Source organism: Drosophila tropicalis, unplaced genomic scaffold (genome assembly GCF_018151085.1).
Source record: "Drosophila tropicalis isolate 14030-0801.00 unplaced genomic scaffold, ASM1815108v1 contig_845, whole genome shotgun sequence".
In the NCBI taxonomy this organism is placed as follows: domain Eukaryota; kingdom Metazoa; phylum Arthropoda; class Insecta; order Diptera; family Drosophilidae; genus Drosophila; species Drosophila tropicalis.
The window spans coordinates 9,004,572-9,022,239 of record NW_027173338.1 but is presented as its reverse complement, the minus strand read 5'-3'; the positions used below and the strand labels follow the sequence as shown (position 1 = coordinate 9,022,239).

The 17,668-nt window shown below is 34.2% G+C and overlaps 4 protein-coding genes across 10 annotated transcripts; 2 read left to right on the top strand and 2 right to left on the bottom strand.

Annotated features, from left to right (window-relative positions):
* Positions 1-1,039: 1,039 nt before the first annotated feature.
* Positions 1,040-4,005, bottom strand: LOC137581177 (serine/threonine-protein kinase pakB). Of its 2 annotated transcripts, none has more exons than XM_068295361.1 (4): positions 3,987-4,005; positions 3,377-3,821; positions 2,771-3,273; positions 1,040-2,155 (listed from the first exon to the last, which is right to left on the bottom strand). In XM_068295361.1, the coding sequence occupies exons 2-4, from the start codon at positions 3,428-3,430 to the stop codon at positions 1,474-1,476; spliced, it is 1,239 nt and encodes a 412-aa protein (XP_068151462.1). In that variant the 5' UTR covers positions 3,431-3,821; positions 3,987-4,005; the 3' UTR covers positions 1,040-1,473. The 2 variants fall into 2 exon arrangements, with proteins under 2 accessions (XP_068151462.1, XP_068151461.1); XM_068295360.1 differs by lacking the exon at positions 3,987-4,005 and adding an exon at positions 3,936-3,968.
* Positions 4,006-5,743: 1,738 nt separating this feature from the next.
* On the top strand, positions 5,744-7,554 carry MME1 (Mitochondrial Magnesium Exporter 1). Its single transcript, XM_068294478.1, has 4 exons — positions 5,744-6,166; positions 6,226-6,658; positions 6,712-6,888; positions 6,958-7,554. The coding sequence occupies exons 1-4, from the start codon at positions 6,053-6,055 to the stop codon at positions 7,128-7,130; spliced, it is 897 nt and encodes a 298-aa protein (XP_068150579.1). The 5' UTR covers positions 5,744-6,052; the 3' UTR covers positions 7,131-7,554.
* Positions 7,555-8,845: 1,291 nt separating this feature from the next.
* Rab30 (RAS oncogene family member Rab30) lies at positions 8,846-10,421 on the bottom strand. The gene is made up of 2 exons (XM_068294479.1): positions 10,097-10,421; positions 8,846-9,862 (listed from the first exon to the last, which is right to left on the bottom strand). The coding sequence occupies exon 2, from the start codon at positions 9,787-9,789 to the stop codon at positions 9,088-9,090; it is 702 nt and encodes a 233-aa protein (XP_068150580.1). The 5' UTR covers positions 9,790-9,862; positions 10,097-10,421; the 3' UTR covers positions 8,846-9,087.
* Positions 10,422-10,483: 62 nt separating this feature from the next.
* On the top strand, positions 10,484-17,380 carry Caper (RNA-binding protein 39-like protein Caper). 6 transcript variants are annotated; one of them, XM_068294476.1, is made up of 6 exons: positions 10,484-10,634; positions 10,703-10,821; positions 15,087-15,256; positions 15,349-15,786; positions 15,851-16,391; positions 16,450-17,380. In XM_068294476.1, exons 2-6 carry the CDS (start codon positions 10,768-10,770, stop codon positions 17,086-17,088), a joined length of 1,842 nt encoding a protein of 613 aa, XP_068150577.1. In that variant the 5' UTR covers positions 10,484-10,634; positions 10,703-10,767; the 3' UTR covers positions 17,089-17,380. The 6 variants fall into 6 exon arrangements, 2 of the variants coding, with proteins under 2 accessions (XP_068150577.1, XP_068150578.1); XM_068294477.1 differs by having other exon boundaries at positions 10,493-10,630; XR_011033007.1 differs by lacking the exons at positions 15,087-15,256; positions 15,349-15,786; positions 15,851-16,391; positions 16,450-17,380 and adding exons at positions 12,765-12,850; positions 13,036-13,170; positions 13,247-13,371; positions 14,620-15,014 and having other exon boundaries at positions 10,513-10,821.
* Positions 17,381-17,668: the final 288 nt, after the last annotated feature.

The window sequence follows — 17,668 nt, the reverse complement described above, 5'->3', positions numbered from 1 at the left end:
AAAAGTGTGTGTGTGTGTGATTGACTGATAAGAAAAGTCTGGACAGCGTCACTGGGAGGTAAATACATTGCACATTTATTTCTTGTTATTCATTTATAAAAATTTGCAAAGAAATAACAAAAACATGCTTGATAACCTCTTTTATGACCTACACCTTTTACTCCACACCCCCGACTCCTCAATAAAGCGGGCTATATCAATGTTGGGGGTAAAGTAAACTTTGCATAGAAACATACCAAAAAGGTTTGCTAGATCCTAGAAAACAAAAATTTTGAGTTGAAATAAATCTGTTTAAGTTGTAGATAATTTCTAATTGAGATAGGATTTAGGGAAGGAAGGACACAGGCGGTGAGCCTCGAAGTGACAATCACCTTCGATTTTTCGGGTTGCAAAGTTTGGTTGCCACTTTTAGGTCCAAACCTCCCTTAAACTTGAGTCAATCTGAATTTTGTATTTATGGATTCGAATTTGGCATACAATCTTTTGAAAAGGGTTTCTCCTATCTAGAGTTCTGAAGTCTAAGTTTTATTTTAGAGAGACAAATCGGGCTTGATTTTCTTTTATCTATTTAGCTGTTTTTGAACAAAAAAGTTCCCCAAATTTTAAATACAATTAACGGAAGTCTTATCGATATCAAACATCTAAAAAAAGGTTACTAAATTAATTTGAACAAATCCAAAGAACGAGTCTTAATGTATCGACATGTTTTTTTTTTATATATATAAAGATCATTGATCTGTAACAAATAATTTATTTTACAAAAATAAAACAATTTATTTGTTGATTTAACGGGATCAAGGTTAAGAATGTTGAAAAGATTAATGCGATCGACAAATACACAAGTACATAAGTATATAACATACATCTCATACAAAGATCGTTCAACTCTAAGGGGACGGGAAATATTATTTTAAGGAAAAAGAATTGTCAAAATTTCCATCAACCATATACACATACATATATACAGAGTTTATTATTTAAAAAATTTGTCAAGATATTGGAAATTAGTTTTTGGGTTCAGCACGCATTCAATTTAAAATAGGGTTTTTGACATTGCCTTTTTTATTAGAATGGAATTTTGTTTTTCTTTCGATTTTTTGTTTTGTTTGTTTAAGTTATGTGTGTGTTTTGTGTGAGTTTGTTGTTGGTTTTAGTTTTATCTATTTTGTTGAATTGTAAATTTACAAAATACATAACTATAAAAAATTCCGTCAATAAATGTAATTTGCACATATTAATCGTAGTTCTTGCTGTTTCTGTATTGAATGACATTTCAAAATTGCCAAAGAGAAAGTATGAAATTATTACAGATCTCGAAGATTGAATGCATTTGAAAGTATAAAATATATATAGATTGTTATAGACATTTGCATTTGGAATCGGTGATAAACTACGATAAAATTCAAATTGAAGAATTGTTAAATAATTTGCGGTTGTTGCTATTGTAGTTGCATCCAAAAGTGCAGCAAGCTGTTACCGACGCATCTGAAAGCCAAATGAACCATTGGGACATGGACCTCGTGGCAAACGCAAAATATTATCGTTATATGGATGGTGTGATTGCTGCTGCTGCTGTTGTTGCTGTTGTTGTTGCTGCTGATGATGATGATGTGGCGGCGTTTGCATTGACTGCTGACGTAAAAGGGCAGCTGATACACTGCCACCAACAACGGGAGACCAACTCTGTTGAGAATTGGCTCCGGCACCACCACCTAAGCCACCAACTCCTATTGCTCCTGCTCCTCCTGCTGCACCACTCGGTCCATAGGGTGTCATAAATTGATTAAAATGCTGTTGAAGGTTTGCCGGAGTTTGTTGCGTTCCCGCAGCATGCTGATAGAAATAGTTCAGTCCTGCATTATGCTGTGGCTGTGGTGGTCCTGCGAAGTAACTATTGTAATTGCCGTAAGAGGATGTTTGCGACATTTTTGGTGCCGAGCTAGAGCGATGCATGCCAGGATGGGGATTATTATTATTATTACTGCTGGCACTGTTGTTGTGGTGGTTACTATTGCTAGCAGCAGGTGATAATGTCAATTGCGATGGATTTGTAGTGGTGGTTGCGCCTACTGCTGGTGGCGTAGGTGTGGGAGTTGTTGAAGCTCCACTAACAGCGGCATTTGCAGTTCCGTCCACTTGATTAGATGAATTCTCTCTGCAAAATATAACAAAACAATTGTTAATTATCACAAATCATATTTTATATGATTAAATTAAAAAGCTTTTTAAGCTTTTTTTAAAACATTTTTTTCTAAAATTTCAAGTTTCAATCGGCTGATTTCAGTTTTCAACGTCGATCCTTATAGCGACGCTTCTCCTAATTAGGAATGTATCTTAGTTAGTTAATCGGAATCTACGCCTCAAGAATTAACATATCCTGCAGGTGCGGCAATGCTGTGGATATACCAGAGACGGTCTTGTCACTTATTATGTGAATTTAATATGTCTCTAAACGCTTTTTTTATCTCACTTCGTTAAAGGAAGTTAACAAAGTGATACCATTCTACTTCTAAATCAATTGAATTTGTTGTTTCTGAGTGTCTGTATAATAGTAGTAAAACCTTTTTTAGTTTAAATTTCACAGATATCACGACATGACGAGGGAATTTAGTAAAGTTAAGCTAACTAATTATTGCTATTAATCGATTGGGATTACAAACTAATTATTGCTAGATTGTAATCCCAATCGATTAATTTGGATAAACCTATTGCTTTTGATTGCCTCATTGAATATTTTAATAGAATTTGTGAAAAGGCATTGTGTACTAACTCATCATCTTCAGGATTTTTGGCTTCACCCAATATCCTTAGCCTGGCCTCAGCATATTCTTGTTCGCGTTGTTTCAACGTCTTGATGGGTTGCTTCGGTTTCAAGCCATTGGTATCCCGACGCTCCTCAGCCTGGGCAGGACGACGTAAAATTTTCACCGTCTGATTACTTATGGGTGTGGCATAGGTGGCCGCCTCATATTCGCTGGAGGATTGATGTAGCACCATTAAAACGGGTGTAGAAGTCTCATCATCCGTTGCCGCTGTCGTCGCCGTCGTCGGCGTTGTCAATGGCAAAGGCTTTTTGGCAATGATTAGTTGCTTGGGCGTTGACTGATTAGCACTGCTGCTGCCGCTTGGACTTTGTAAAAGGCTATTTTGTTGTCCAGTTGGCTGACTCTGTGGCCTTTGAAGTAATTTCATTTTGCCAACAATTTGTTTTTCCTCTTTGGACTCTATAGCGGCGTCCGTGGTTCGCAGTTTGCTTTCCAATGTCTTAGAGAGCTAGGAGAACAGAAAAAAGTTACAACACATTTGCATCGAATTTCAATCATCTGTATAAATACATATGTACATATATATTTACATATTTTTTGTTATTACTTACCCCAGATTCATCAATTTCTTCCCAATTGTCTAGCACATCGTCACCATTAGACATTGTTTAAGACACTCGAAGGAATATTTAGAATATTGATGCTGCACGTTTTGGTTTTTATTTTATTTTTTGTTGTCGTCTTCTTCTTCTTTTGACTAAAATTTTCGTTTTGTTTTTGTTGTTGCTGCTGCTGCTATGTCACTTTCCTCTCTTGCGCCTGCCACTGCAGCTCGCACTACACTTAGTAATACATAACTCCCTAGACATAAGTTATGCATATATATTTTTTTTACAATTTACTGCACGCGTTTAACAACAAAAACAATTTGAATGTGAAAACTGTGGGCGAAAGGGGAGACTGGAAATTATACGCAACAATTTAGCGACCTTTTTTCTTCCTCTTCCACTGCGTTGGGTTCAAGGCGGGGCAAGCGGGGTAGGTCGGTGATGATCCCTGTAACGTGTTGCCAAAAATTTTAGTGTATTGTTTAACTAAATATTATAAACGAATGTTGATAACTAAGTATTTTAATTTCCAAAAATTAAAACATGTCTATGTCTACTCAACTGCCTTGTGCCTTATATTTTTGGCTGATATTAAGAAAAATCGTATTATTACCTTAGTGCAATCTGGTCACATCTGCTTCTAGAGATGACAGTCGTGATTCATGTTTATCGTCATCGTTCAATTAGGAACCTACATTACATTAATCGATTGTTAAGCTGTAATAACTGTAATGTCAGGATTTAAATGTCATTACATCAAAAAAGAGTTTTAAAACACGTCCTTGGTAGTCTAACTAAAATGCCAAAGTTCATTTATAATTAAAAACGTGGTGTGATGGGAGAGTCACATTATTAAGAAATTGTCTTTTAAAATTTAAGCTTTTGTATGTAAATATCTTTCATATTACAATTTATTAAAAATTTAGAAGAGTTTCTCAAGTTTATTTGGACCAAAACCAGAAGGAACAACGATGTCAGGGAAACTGTTTTATAGAAACATATTGACAACTGTGCAGATTGTTTCAATCTTTTGAATAAAAAGGAGAAAAAGAAACAGAAACAGGAACAGTTTTTCTCACAAGAACTTTATTAATTGTCTCGAGAGCTTTTCTATATGCATAGTTTGATCTGAACGAAGAGTTCGATCTGCTGAAAATGTGTCTAGGAACTGATTAGCGCCGAGTGCTGTTTCCTCCAGTCAAAGCGCCTAGGATTTCTTGAGGAATGGCGGCTATAGTAGGCACTATGTTTCCGAGTCCACCGAACAAGGATTGAGGATTGGCCAGCACATAGTTGAAACTGAGGCACAGAGCCACCACTAGAATAGTTGACCAGATCATTTGCATTGTGAGAAAACTTTTTACACTCTCTTTAACTTTCACTCCGAAAGCAGCTCTTTTATACTCTGGTCAAGTCTAGTGTCCGGTGGTAAAACAAATAACAAATACTAATCTATTTGTCATTCAATATTGGTATAAAGTTCTATTATATCTATCAATATTGGAATAATTTTCATTTGTTAGCTAATATACTTATTTAAGCAGATGGAAAACAACAGTTTTTTTTTTAAATTGATATTTGATATTGATATTTGTCCACACATTCCGTAAAATATGCATTACCGAAACTTTAAATGGTTTTATGAATGTTGTTTTTTATATAGAAAATTCAAAAAATTACGTTTTTTTTTTGGCACTCTTGAACACAAATAGTGAATGTTTGTCCTTTCCCTAAAGACTAGTATTTTTATTTTCTTTGACAACAAAAGTTAGTCAAAATAATAAATTAACTCCAACAATGGCAACCTATGTTTTAAGAAATTAATGGTTCTTATTAAATATAAAAACTTTATAAAAAAATGTTTTTTTTTAAATCTTATCTAAATAGATTTGGTAAAAAGTCTTCCGCTATCTAAAATTTTAAAAGAAAAGAAACTAAAAATATTAAATAAAATATTGAATTAAAGATCTTATTTACTTTTTATTTAGAGATTACTGTTATTCATAATTTTCTCTCGCATACATACATATTTCTATAAAAAAAAAATGAAATTGTTTATTAACTAACTCAACTGCTGATAGGTGCCGAAAATGCTTGAATCATTTAGATTCAATACAAATTTTTTAGATTTTTAAAGGGCAAACTAAAATTTACTCAGCAACGTAATTGGCCTTGAAAATTTAATTCCCTAAAAATAATTATTTGAAATTTGACTTGTCGAAATAATATAATTATGTAATACTTGTAATTTTATTCTAGTTTAAACAAATGAAGCAAAATTTTTCAAAATTTATTGCAAAAAAAAAGGTTTGTAGTCGATATCGATTGTGCTGTTGATTTACATACATTGTTCCGACTGTTAATTTACAGTGTTCGAAATGGCGGCTGTTAAACGACTTATCAATGCTGTAATTTCTTTAAATTCAATTGAAATATTTTTGACTTAGATAAGAACTAGAAACGAGAGACTGATACGTTATTTAAACATGGCCATTAATGTCGTCTGGAGCCAAAAAGAAGTCAGCATTATTAGCATAGGTCAGCAACAGTCGTCGTCCAGCTGATAACCTAACCACCCACACACATGTGCGTTTCAAAAACCTTTAGAACTTGCTAGTCTATTTGTTTACGTAAATTAGACAAAAAAAGAAACTAAATAAATAAAAATACAAAAGAAAAATGTCGTCATATAAAAAGGAGGAACAAAAGGCCAACCCGGTGAAATTCTTCATAGCTGGAGGATTTGGTGGAATGTGTAATGTGCTTGTGGGATATCCTTTGGATACCATAAAGGTGAGAATCCGAGTGAAATCCTTTTTGTCCATATTAATTACATTTATTACATTTAACAGGTGCGCCTGCAGACGATGCCAGTACCTGCTCCTGGTCAGCCACCCAAATATAAAGGTGTAATTGATTGCATGGTGAAAACTATGCGTCATGAAGGAATCCGTGGTTTCTTCCGTGGCATATCTGCTCCCCTGGTCGGTGTTACTCCCATTTATGCAGTGGACTTTGCCGTTTATGCGGCAGGCAAAAGGCTTTTCCAAACCGACGAGCATGTTCGTTTGACTTATCCACAAATATTTACGGCCGGGGCCATTGCCGGAGTCTGTTCTGCATTGGTCACTGTGCCCTCGGATAGGATCAAAGTTTTACTACAAACACAGCCAGTGACGGGCGGGCAATTAATGTATAATGGAATGACAGATGCAGTTGTAAAATTATATAGAGAGGGGGGCATGAAGAGCCTTTTTAGGGGCACCTGTGCCTGCATATTAAGAGGTAAGTTGCAAAAATACTCACAAAAATAGTCAAGTTACATATGATTTTCTTAGATTCCCCCACTGGGTTCTACTTTGTCGCCTATGAGGGCTTGCAAGATTTTGCCAGACAGAGATCAAAAACTGGACAAATTAGTACAACTTCCACTATTCTTGCTGGCGGCATAGCTGGCATTGTATTTTGGACTTTGGCCGTTCCCTTCGATGTGCTTAAATCGCGTTTGCAGTCGGGTTAGTCATGTGGTTTTCAGTAATTATAAATTGAGCAATAGCTTTGACTTATTTTCTTTATAATTACAGCACCTGAGGGTACATATAAGCATGGGATACGTAGTGTTTTTCGTGATCTAATGGCAACTGAGGGTCCTTCGGCTCTTTATCGAGGAATTCTACCAGTTTTAATACGTGCCTTTCCAGCAACAGCAGCAGTTTTCTTTGGAGTTGAATTTGCCAATGAATTGTTGAATGCCTAGATCAATTTAGCTAACCAAGTGATGAGGCTATGATTTATGTAATAGTATTAATTTAGTTAATTAAAGTTTGTTATATGAATGTTAATTGATTGGTTAATGTCTAACATATGTGTGATCTCCTATTGGAAAAGTATAATATATGTACATACGTACATAGGTATACGCAGGTAAAGTTGCTATAAATGTGCTCAACTCTTTGAGTTTGATTTCCGGATGTTTGCCAATAATATCCGCTCTAAGCAGCTTTTATGAAAAGTACAAGTATATTTTTATAGAATTGGTGAAATGATAAATCTGACCAACTTTCTCTATCAGAGTACATGAAAATAAAACAAACAAAAATCAGGCAAACTATTTTTAAACCAACCGAACTGTCTTTGTGAATAAATAATAAAAATATATGAACCTACTTAATAAACCAAAAGCGAAACGGATTGCATCATCACACTTGCTACCCTGTTTTGATTATTAATAATCAATCAATCGATTATAATTACTACTAACCAAAAATACGAATTTGTAGTAAAACGATTCTTTCCTTTGCTTTCAAAATTAAAGTATATTCCAATTTTACTGAAGCTTATGTTTTAAAACTTTAATTCAAGAAAAAGGTCGTTAATTAAGGCGAAATAAACCTATTACGATTTTAAGAAACTAAACTTGTAAAATGTCTTAGATATTCAACAGGTTTTGGGCTATGCTAAAACAGACTAAACAATTTTTTTTTTTAAATATCCTATTCTAGGGATTTTGAATACTTGTCGAAGGCTTTCCGAATCTTCTCCTATGATTGATGCCTATCAGAACTGTTGATCTAAGAAGTTACAAATTTTGCAAATGATCAATATTAAATATAATATGTTAAACAGACCAACAATAGAACAATATTTAAACTTTATAATATCTAAAATAAAAAGTCACAAGTTTTATTTGGGTTTTTCATATTTAAAAATTGTATTTCCATTGCACATTGCCCACATATCTTAAAAGTTACTAACTCGAGTTGGCTTCTTTTTTTTCTTTGTTTTGGTTTAAGTTTTTTACTTCAATTACAATTTGGAAAATCCATTATTTAATTTTACACTTACACACAAAACTATATAATATTAATTTTTGGAATGTCATCATAAAATCACCTTATATATTAATTTGAATAAAAAAAGAAAGCTAATAAAAAATTAGAAAACAATTGTATAAAACTTTACAATATTTATACATATGTATATGTATATCAAAAACTGCAAAATAATAAAAAATAAAGAAAAAGGATAAGAAAATAACAAGAAACTTATTTAGTTTGCATTGGTATATAAAAACTAATCGGCATATTTCTAAAAATATATAACTAGATAAGAATAATACTAATACATAAAAAATCAGGCGCATTTTTAAGAGCTACACATTCAATGGAGTTGATTTTACATTTTTTAACACAAGTATTTAGCATCCTTAGTCATTTGTTAAATGGCTTATATCGGGGAAAGTTTTAAATGTGATTTCCATGCAATTCATTTATTATTCAAATAAATATTAAAATATTGCATCTAATAATTTTTTGTTTTGTTTACATTTTCTTGAATCCGTAAAAATAAATATATAAAAATTATATTATATTTAAAAGTTATACTTCATAGTTTTACATATTTGTATAATATATAAAAAAAATCACATAAATATATCAAATAATTTTTAAATAGGAGAATTGTGCATCATTTACAAAATATACATATATATTTCAAAATTCCGGGAATTGAAATTGTAACTTTTTCAAGGTATAGAATTTTTGGATAATTTTTATATATTAACGAAAACTCCTAATTCTTATTGATTAGGTTTTAGTTTTTATTCAGTATTTAAAACTATCCCCGAAATGTAACCATTTAAAAATTGCATTTTTCCTTTCGACAGTTTCATCATCCTGCTTCTGTTTGCTCTTTTTGGCGGGCGGCGATGGTTTTCAGCCCGCATGACCTTGACTAGTGCTACTACCACTGGATCCACTTGATACACCGCCACCGCAGCAATTGCTTTGCGCCGCCTTGGCACTTAAACTGGCCAAACCAATGGAGCTGCCGACGCCACTGCCCTCCGATTGCCTGTGGGCAGCCGCTGCTGCTGCAGCCGCAGCACTACCATCCTTACTCCTGGCTTGACCAATCAATTCGGCAGCAATTTCATAAAATAAACGCTCAACGTTCTCGGCCTCTTTGGCGGATGTTTCCAGGAAGTACATATCATGTTGTTTGGCAAACTCTTCACCAATTTGTGTTGGTATTTCACGATCATCGCGATCGGTTTTGTTGCCGACAAGGATTTTCAATACCTTCGAATTTGCATACTCTTGAATCTCACGTAACCAATCCGGAAGGCAATCGAATGTTGGTTGGCAGCTAATGTCATAGACCAATATCAATGCATGCGCCGATCTATAGTAACTTTGGGTAATGGAACGAAATCGCTCTTGGCCGGCTGTATCCCAGATTTGTAATTTGATTTTCTCCCCCTCAACTTCCACAGTTTTGATCATGAAATCCACGCCAATTGTAGCTCCTTGACCGGGGGGAAAGAGTCCTTGGGTGAAACGGCGCACTAGACATGTTTTGCCCACACCAGCATTACCAACTAGGACGATTTTAAATAAGAATTTATAGTCTTCCATTTTTTTAGTTTGAATATGCTTTCCTCTCTGTCTTTATCTCCGTTGCTTTCGTACTTTCGTATTGTAAAGATTTCTGTGAATTTTGTTAGACAAAAAACATATTTAGACACACCTATCAAAGGGTCAGCGACGCGTAAAGTCTAACGGTTAATATAATGATATAAAATGGGGGGAAATGTGAAAATTGCCTTGCATGTGGGCAGGTGGGTTAGGAGTAATAGGTGGACGGGGCAAAGCGGGAGTGGTTTGTTAGTTTTGGTTTGGCTTACGCCATTCTCGGTAAAGACGGATTTCGTCTGCAGCTCACCTGTGGCTACCACGTCCCCTTTCTACTTTCTTTTTTTTTGCAATTTCGGGGGCCTTTAAATTGTTGATGACTCAACAATTGTAGCAATTTTTATGTTTATCTTTCTTGCTTCTCTGTATAGGAATTTTGTGATTGATTTGCCATTCCTGGTCAGGATTTTAAATTGTTTGATGATTTTGGGGTAAATGCATGCTGGCTGCAAGCTGGTCACTTTTAAGTTGAAATATATTTAAATATAAATATTATTCTCTTTAAAATCTTTAAAATATAAACAAATCAATTAAAGTGGCAATACACAAACACACACACACAAGAGGAAAGATATCGATAACTATCGACGTAATCGAAAAATTAAAATTTTGAATTTTACAACACTATTTCGAAATCTAGCACATTTTCCTTGTAAGAGTCTGGCAGCTCTGTCCCTAATCGATATGCAACACTACAACTTTTGGGCATTTTTTCACGCTACGGAGAAAATTATTATTTCGGAATAAAAAACTGTATTTAAAATACAAAACAATTGCAAAAAAAGTTCGTAAGTGGTACCACGAATTACTCTGGACCGAAAAAACAACATATTTTGATTTCTTCAACCGTGCCTAGACACACAAAAACGGAGCGAAAAAAATCCTTGTGGAACGAGACGGAAAATCGAAAATAAATTAAACATGGCCGAGGATTTCGATGTGGAAGCAATGCTCGAGGCGCCGTATCAAAAAAACGTAAGTAAATAGAATTAGGTGCAATAATATTGCAAATTTAATTTAAGCCTCAAATGGGTTTGTACCAACTAAAACTAAAAAAAAAAAAAAAACAAAACGAATGCAAAATAATATGAGAAATAAGTCAACGGTTACTCTATCTGTATGTTTGTATATTTCTCTTTTACATATAGACACCCCCCACAAGCGCGCCGTACGTATGTAAGTCGTCGTCGTCTCAGACACACAAATACACACACATGCACAGATATTCACACACAGAAACACTCATACGTATAAAACATGCATATGTACATAACATATATGTACATACATATGTATGTTGCCTATGCACGCAATGCATATTAAGTCGGCAGTCGGTCGCGCCAGTCTCAAATCGATTTTAACCTATTTTGTTTTTTTTTTTTAAATATTGTTGATCAAGAAATTAAATGGTTCAACAAATACAATTTGCTGACGGCTGTGTGCTGTTTTATTTTTATTCTTCATTTGTTACACCTGGCTAAACAGGTGCTATTTGTTGTGTGTGAGCCAATTTTTCCTTGGGTGACCGAAATGTATGGGGAGGGAATGACTGACAGTAACGAATCAATTTCTTTCTTGAATCAAAAGTTTTTAAATCGACTTTTGGGACACGAGAGAAATGTAAACTTTTATGCAAATTTTTTTTGGGCCTAGTTTAAAGTTATGTAAACGGTTCAATTACATAAAAAATAAAAAAGAATTTCCCCATTATCCTAGAAGGTGTAGATTATAATATATCAGCTATAAAAAAATAACAAAACATTTGTAAATAATAAATGATTTATTACCAGATGAAGGTTTGCTTAGGTCCAGACGAACGGATGTTACTATATGAACTCGTCTCATCCTTAGATGTATACTTATAAAATTGTTACAGGTCTGAAAACAAAAAATTATTTTGGGTTCTTGATATTAATCTTCGCCCAAAAGATGATGTTTTTTTTTTTTTTTTTATAAAGGTTTTCCAGTCCATAATCTATACGAGTTAAGTGATCTTAATTCTTACCATGGATCCAGGGGGTCGGAGTCTAAGATTGGACATCTTCCAAGTGGTCATCTATAATGAGATACATAAAAATTATCATTCATATATGACAAGTTAATAATTCAAATATATCAATTTAACTTTAATAGCTGTACTAAAAAAGTAATAGCTAATATTAGTGATCTCATAGTACTGGTTATTGAGGCTTTTGGTTAATTCTTTTCAAGAAAGAACAAAACATTAATAGATAGAGTTATGAAAGCTAAATGTTATCTAATTGCGGAAGCACAAGACAAATTAACTTGTTTTTGGTGTAGGATTAAGTTAAAAATCTTTAAATAATTTAACGATATATACAGATAGAATCCTTATTGCTTTGAAGGCTCATGATACACTATAAATCCTATTTAGAGTTCTATTAAAATTGATTACAAAAAAAAAAAAAGAAGGAAACTGGTTTTTATAGAATATCATTATTTAAATATTGATAATTACAAAGTGGAATGTTTATTGAGTATTTTCAAATGTTCTAATACTTTTTGACTCATTCATTAGAATAAATACAAAAATGTATGACAGCTATTTGAGAGAGTAATTTATTTAATATAATGTCTAATAATAGTTTCATCGGAAGTTGTTGGAGATGAATACACACATTCTTTATTCTCTTTTCCTTCCCTTCAAAATGGGAAGTTATCTATAATCCATAGGTGTATATAGTCAAATCTATATCTCGGAAAATAAAAGTGTACTCCTTCTCATTTTCTTCTGCTGTCTCTCACCTTTCTCTCAAGTTCTATCTCTGTCTCTCAAAAAAAAAAAAAAAAAAAAAAATACACTTTATTTCGATTCAAAAACCAAACCAATCCAAACCAAATAAAACAAAAAAAAAAAAAGCTAGAATAATTCTTCAAAGGGTGAAATGTCTTTGCAGAAAAACGTATAAGCTCTCAATATTGTTGCTAGAGATTGTTTTGGTCATTTCTAAACAAAACACAATAACCTCTGGAGATCCATTTGGTAAGTTTTGAATGTGCCAAAAAAGAAAAAATAATTAATAAAACAATAAAAAAAACACCAAAACATATCTTAGGCATTATTCGAATCAATTTTATTTATTTTTATTTTGGTTTTCTTTTATTTGCTATTTGAAAAACAAAATATTCAAACTGAACACAAAACTGAACGTGCACCTAAAATTTCAGATTCGAACTCTACCCCAACTACTACTACCTACTACTATTGACTTGTGTTGCCTCTGGGGCCCTCTAGGCACAAGACACAAAGACACAGCAAAAGGGGCGTGGCAGGCAGGCTACTAAAAAACAAAGAGGCAGCAGGCACGCACTTAAAACCTAGCCCCTTCTCTCTATTCTATTCTAATTAAATCTCAATCTCACTCTATTATACTCACAGAACAGATCAGATACACCCTAAAACCAACCAAAGATACAGAAGAAAGTCAGCCGAAAAAAAACAAATACAATGCAATGAAATTAAATCGAAAATCGAATGTGAATTGTGATTCTATATTGAGAAATGTAATAAGATGCGAAAACAAACTTGTTACACCTTTTTTTTGCTTTATTCTCTATTGGAGAGCTGCACGAATACATTTAAACGTTTTGAGGACTCATTTTTGAAAATGTGTTTGGAAACATATGAATGAAACGAAACGGAATGAATGAATCTGTAATCAAATCTTTAGATATCTACGAGTACTCTAAATATTTAAAAATTTCGGAAGTGATGTAAATTTAAATATAAAATCATCGATATATCGAATATTTAAATAATATATGTCGTGTTGCAAGATCGGGCTTAAATTTCAAAGTTTTTTCTGATTCAATAATGCGAGTTTCTTAACCAAAGTATGATTTTACATGTATTTTTGGGCTTTACTTTCCAAATCAAAATTTCGCTTAGTTTAGTCAAGTATTACTTTAATTTAATTGTTTGTTGTCATTCTGAAAGAAGAGCGTTTAAAGTTTGAATATAATTAATGTTTAAAAAGGTTTTTTAGAGGCAGTTTCAAATAATTATATGATAAATTTGCCAAATATAATAAGTGACAACAAGAACCCAAGGTTTTTGGCAAAACATCGATACACCGCTAAATATTGACATTATGAAAACATCAGAAAAGATCGGCATATTTTGTTTAAAACATCACCGAATGAAGGTTAGAATAATTGAATCGAAAAATCTGTGTTTTTTAAATACAAAGAGTGCTCTAAAACTTAAATTCGATGCTCTTCATTCGAGTATTGAACGAACGAATGAATGAATGAGTTCGACTACATAAATAATTTATTCAAATCATTTTAGACTCATTCATTTGATTCTCTAGATTTATATTTGAATACATTCATGCAGCTCTCCATTATCTATTTTACTTATTATAATCTATATACAGTCTGTATATTTATATATATTCTATATGTATATATATATAGACAATGTGTCGTCTTTTAGGCAGACAGAGAAACCAAGAAAGAATCAACCAACCAATCTAGCCAGCGCTAAAAAATCTCCCCAATAAACCGAGAGCACTATATGTGGAGACATTTCTCGTCGTCGTGTGAATCCATGTGTGTGTGTCAAATATACATATATATACCAAATACATATATATAAGTATATATTGGAAGAAATCTATCTATATATGTGTATCTATATACTTACTTTTAAGATCTATTATCTCTATTATCTACTTTGCTCTAAATTGGCAATGATCCCTCAACAATGATCATTGTTGACTTAAGCATTTCTATTTTATATACTTGCAGATACCACAAAAATTTAACTAATTTACTTTGATTTGCTTTCTCTTATTCAAAAAACAAAAAAAAAAAAAAAATACAAAAAAAATATATACAAAACAAAATATATATATACGAAACCAATATATATATAAAAATATATATATTATATATATATACTACATATATATCGAAAAAAACTATCATATAATGTGAAATACAACTACCAACAACAACAACAACCAATCAACTACGACGACAACAACGTAACGAACGATCGAACCAACCGTTATGTGTGTGTCTTCCTCCTACTTCTACTCCTCCTCCTCCTACCCCAAAACAAATCTAAAAACCTATTAAAACTATTGCTTGCGATCCTCCTACTATTCCAAATCTGATTCCAAACAAATCCTTTCCCAAAATCCCATCACGAACAAAAAATCAATAAAAATGCCAAACAACAAACCAAACCAAACCAACCCATCTGAATCTAGAATATCAGTACGGGCAGCGCGGGACGTGTTGGCGGTGGCGGACGTGGACGGAGTAGTGGCAGCGACAGTACTGGACAGGATGAGGATTATGCTGAAAATAATGGTAATGGTGGTTCTTCACGCAATGGACGTGAAAGGAGCTTGAGCAAAAAACGCAGCAAGCGATCGAGGTAAGTGTAAAATATATTTTTAACCTTTACCCAAAGGGGTGAATTGGTATGTTAAAGTCAGTCAAAATGTATAATATTTCCTTCTCTTACAGAAGTCGCAGTGGCTCCCGTGATGGCAAATCTAGACGTGATCGCGGCAGCGATCGTAGCAATTATCGTGATAAAAACAGAGATCGGGATCGTGATCGTGACCGAGATCGTGAACGCGATCGTTATCGTGATAGCAGCAAACGTACTGGAAGCGATAGAGATCGTGAAAGAGAACGAGATCGGGATCGAGACGGGGAGAGATCATCCCGAAGGAGTCGCTCACGTGAAGATCGTGGACGTTATGAGCGCAATGAACGAAATCGTGAACGTGATCGTGATCATGATCGTAGATCACGTGAACGTCGTGGTGGCAGCAAATCCATGCAGCGTGATCGATCAAAGGATCGTCGTCGACGCAGCCGTTCAAAGGATTATCAGCGCAAACGCTTGAGTCCGATAAAGGAACGTCATCAAACTCATTCAAGGTCCAGGGATAGAAAGTAAATATTTGGCAATTAATTAGAAAACTACTTGAATTTATAAATTTCCTTTTCCTTCACACAGCAGTCGCCGTCGTGGCAGCTACTCACCCCATCGTCGCTCACCCAATGGCGGTGCTGGCGATCGTACACCGCCCACTGAGCTCAGTCCGGAGGAGCGTGATGCTCGCACTGTCTTTTGCATTCAATTGTCACAACGTGTTCGTGCCCGAGATTTGGAGGAATTCTTTTCAAGTGTCGGCAAGGTGCGAGATGTCCGTATGATAACATGCAATAAGACGAAGCGTTTCAAGGGGATAGCATATATTGAATTTGAGGATCCTGAATCCGTGTCACTGGCCTTGGGACTGTCTGGGCAACGTTTGCTCGGTGTACCGATTATGGTGCAACACACACAGGCCGAAAAAAATCGTTTGCAAAATGCTGCACCAGCTTTTCAACCCAAGAGTCATACAGGGCCCATGCGTTTATATGTTGGTTCATTGCATTTTAACATTACGGAAGATATGTTACGTGGCATATTTGAACCATTTGGAAAGATAGATGTCATCCAATTGATTATGGATACCGAAACAGGTCGCTCAAAGGGTTATGGGTTTATAACGGTAAGTAAAGATTTCTCAATACGATTGATTGTTGAATTATGATTATTGTTCTTTGTAGTATCATAATGCAGAGGATGCCAAAAAAGCTTTGGAGCAATTAAACGGTTTTGAATTGGCCGGACGACCCATGAAAGTGGGCAATGTGACTGAACGTTTGGACATGAATACCACATCACTGGACACAGATGAAATGGATCGCACTGGCATTGATCTCGGTGCCACTGGACGCTTACAGCTTATGTTTAAACTGGCCGAAGGTGCTGGCTTGGCAGTTCCGCAAGCAGCTGCGAATGCATTATTGGCCACCGCCCCGCAACCGGCACCAGTGCAACAGCAACAGCAAACACCATCGATAGCCACACAGTGCTTTATACTTTCGAATATGTTTGATCCGGCTACAGAGACAAATGCCACCTGGGATACCGAAATACAGGATGATGTGCTGGAAGAGTGCGCTAAGCATGGCGGCGTTTTACACATACATGTCGATACCGGATCTAGCACCGGGACTGTCTATGTGAAGTGTCCAAGCACCACAACTGCTGTCTTGGCTGTGAATGCTCTGCATGGACGTTGGTTCGCCGGACGCGTTATTACGGCCGCTTATGTTCCATTAATCAATTATCACTCAATGTTTCCGGACTCAATTGGTGCCGTCAATTTGATAGCCTCAACGCGTAAAAATGCGGACGATTGATCATGATAATGATAATGCAAGTAATGATGGTGTTTCAATTCAAAATACGCAAATTTATTGTTATAATTCGTTACACAAAAAAACAAAAAAACAAAACCAAAACAAAAGCAACAAAATTTCAACAAAAAAAATCATAATTTTTTTTAGAAATTTTTCATTTTAAAGACATTTTTCAATGTAAGCTAAACAGAAATTGGGCACATATTGAAATACAAATAATCTTATATATATATACAAGTATATATACCAACATATATAAATTAGGCATTCCTAATCAAAGCCAAAATGCTAATATATTGGTGTTTCTTTTTCTTTCCTTTTTTTTAAAACCTAAAAAACTTTGAACACATCGTGCGAATATATATGTATACAGATATATAGAGTACATTAACAAAAAATATTTTAAAACCGCCTAAATGCAAATTGTAAAAACCATCCAAAAAATCTTTTTGTAGAAATTTCAAAAAGTATTTAATCAAAAATAAAAATTGATATCAAAAAACAAACCAAAACAACTATTTCAATTCAGTAAGCTGGAACTATTAAAGTGGAATATTTGATTTTTTGTTTCCTTTTTGTA

Excerpts from the sequence above, each read along its gene's own strand:
- LOC137581177 (XM_068295361.1), bottom strand. The coding sequence starts at position 3,430 with ATGTCTAATGGTGACGATGTGCTAGACAATTGGGAAGAAATTGATGAA. Across the intron at positions 3,274-3,376 it reads AAGAAATTGATGAATCTGGG|CTCTCTAAGACATTGGAAAG; the intron begins GTAAGTAATAAC and ends CTGTTCTCCTAG. Across the intron at positions 2,156-2,770 it reads AAAAATCCTGAAGATGATGA|AGAGAATTCATCTAATCAAG; the intron begins GTTAGTACACAA and ends TATATTTTGCAG.
- MME1 (XM_068294478.1), top strand. The coding sequence starts at position 6,053 with ATGTCGTCATATAAAAAGGAGGAACAAAAGGCCAACCCGGTGAAATTC. Across the intron at positions 6,659-6,711 it reads CTGTGCCTGCATATTAAGAG|ATTCCCCCACTGGGTTCTAC; the intron begins GTAAGTTGCAAA and ends TGATTTTCTTAG. Across the intron at positions 6,889-6,957 it reads TAAATCGCGTTTGCAGTCGG|CACCTGAGGGTACATATAAG; the intron begins GTTAGTCATGTG and ends TTATAATTACAG.
- Rab30 (XM_068294479.1), bottom strand. The coding sequence starts at position 9,789 with ATGGAAGACTATAAATTCTTATTTAAAATCGTCCTAGTTGGTAATGCT.
- Caper (XM_068294476.1), top strand. The coding sequence starts at position 10,768 with ATGGCCGAGGATTTCGATGTGGAAGCAATGCTCGAGGCGCCGTATCAA. Across the intron at positions 15,787-15,850 it reads TCAAGGTCCAGGGATAGAAA|CAGTCGCCGTCGTGGCAGCT; the intron begins GTAAATATTTGG and ends TCCTTCACACAG. Across the intron at positions 16,392-16,449 it reads AGGGTTATGGGTTTATAACG|TATCATAATGCAGAGGATGC; the intron begins GTAAGTAAAGAT and ends TGTTCTTTGTAG.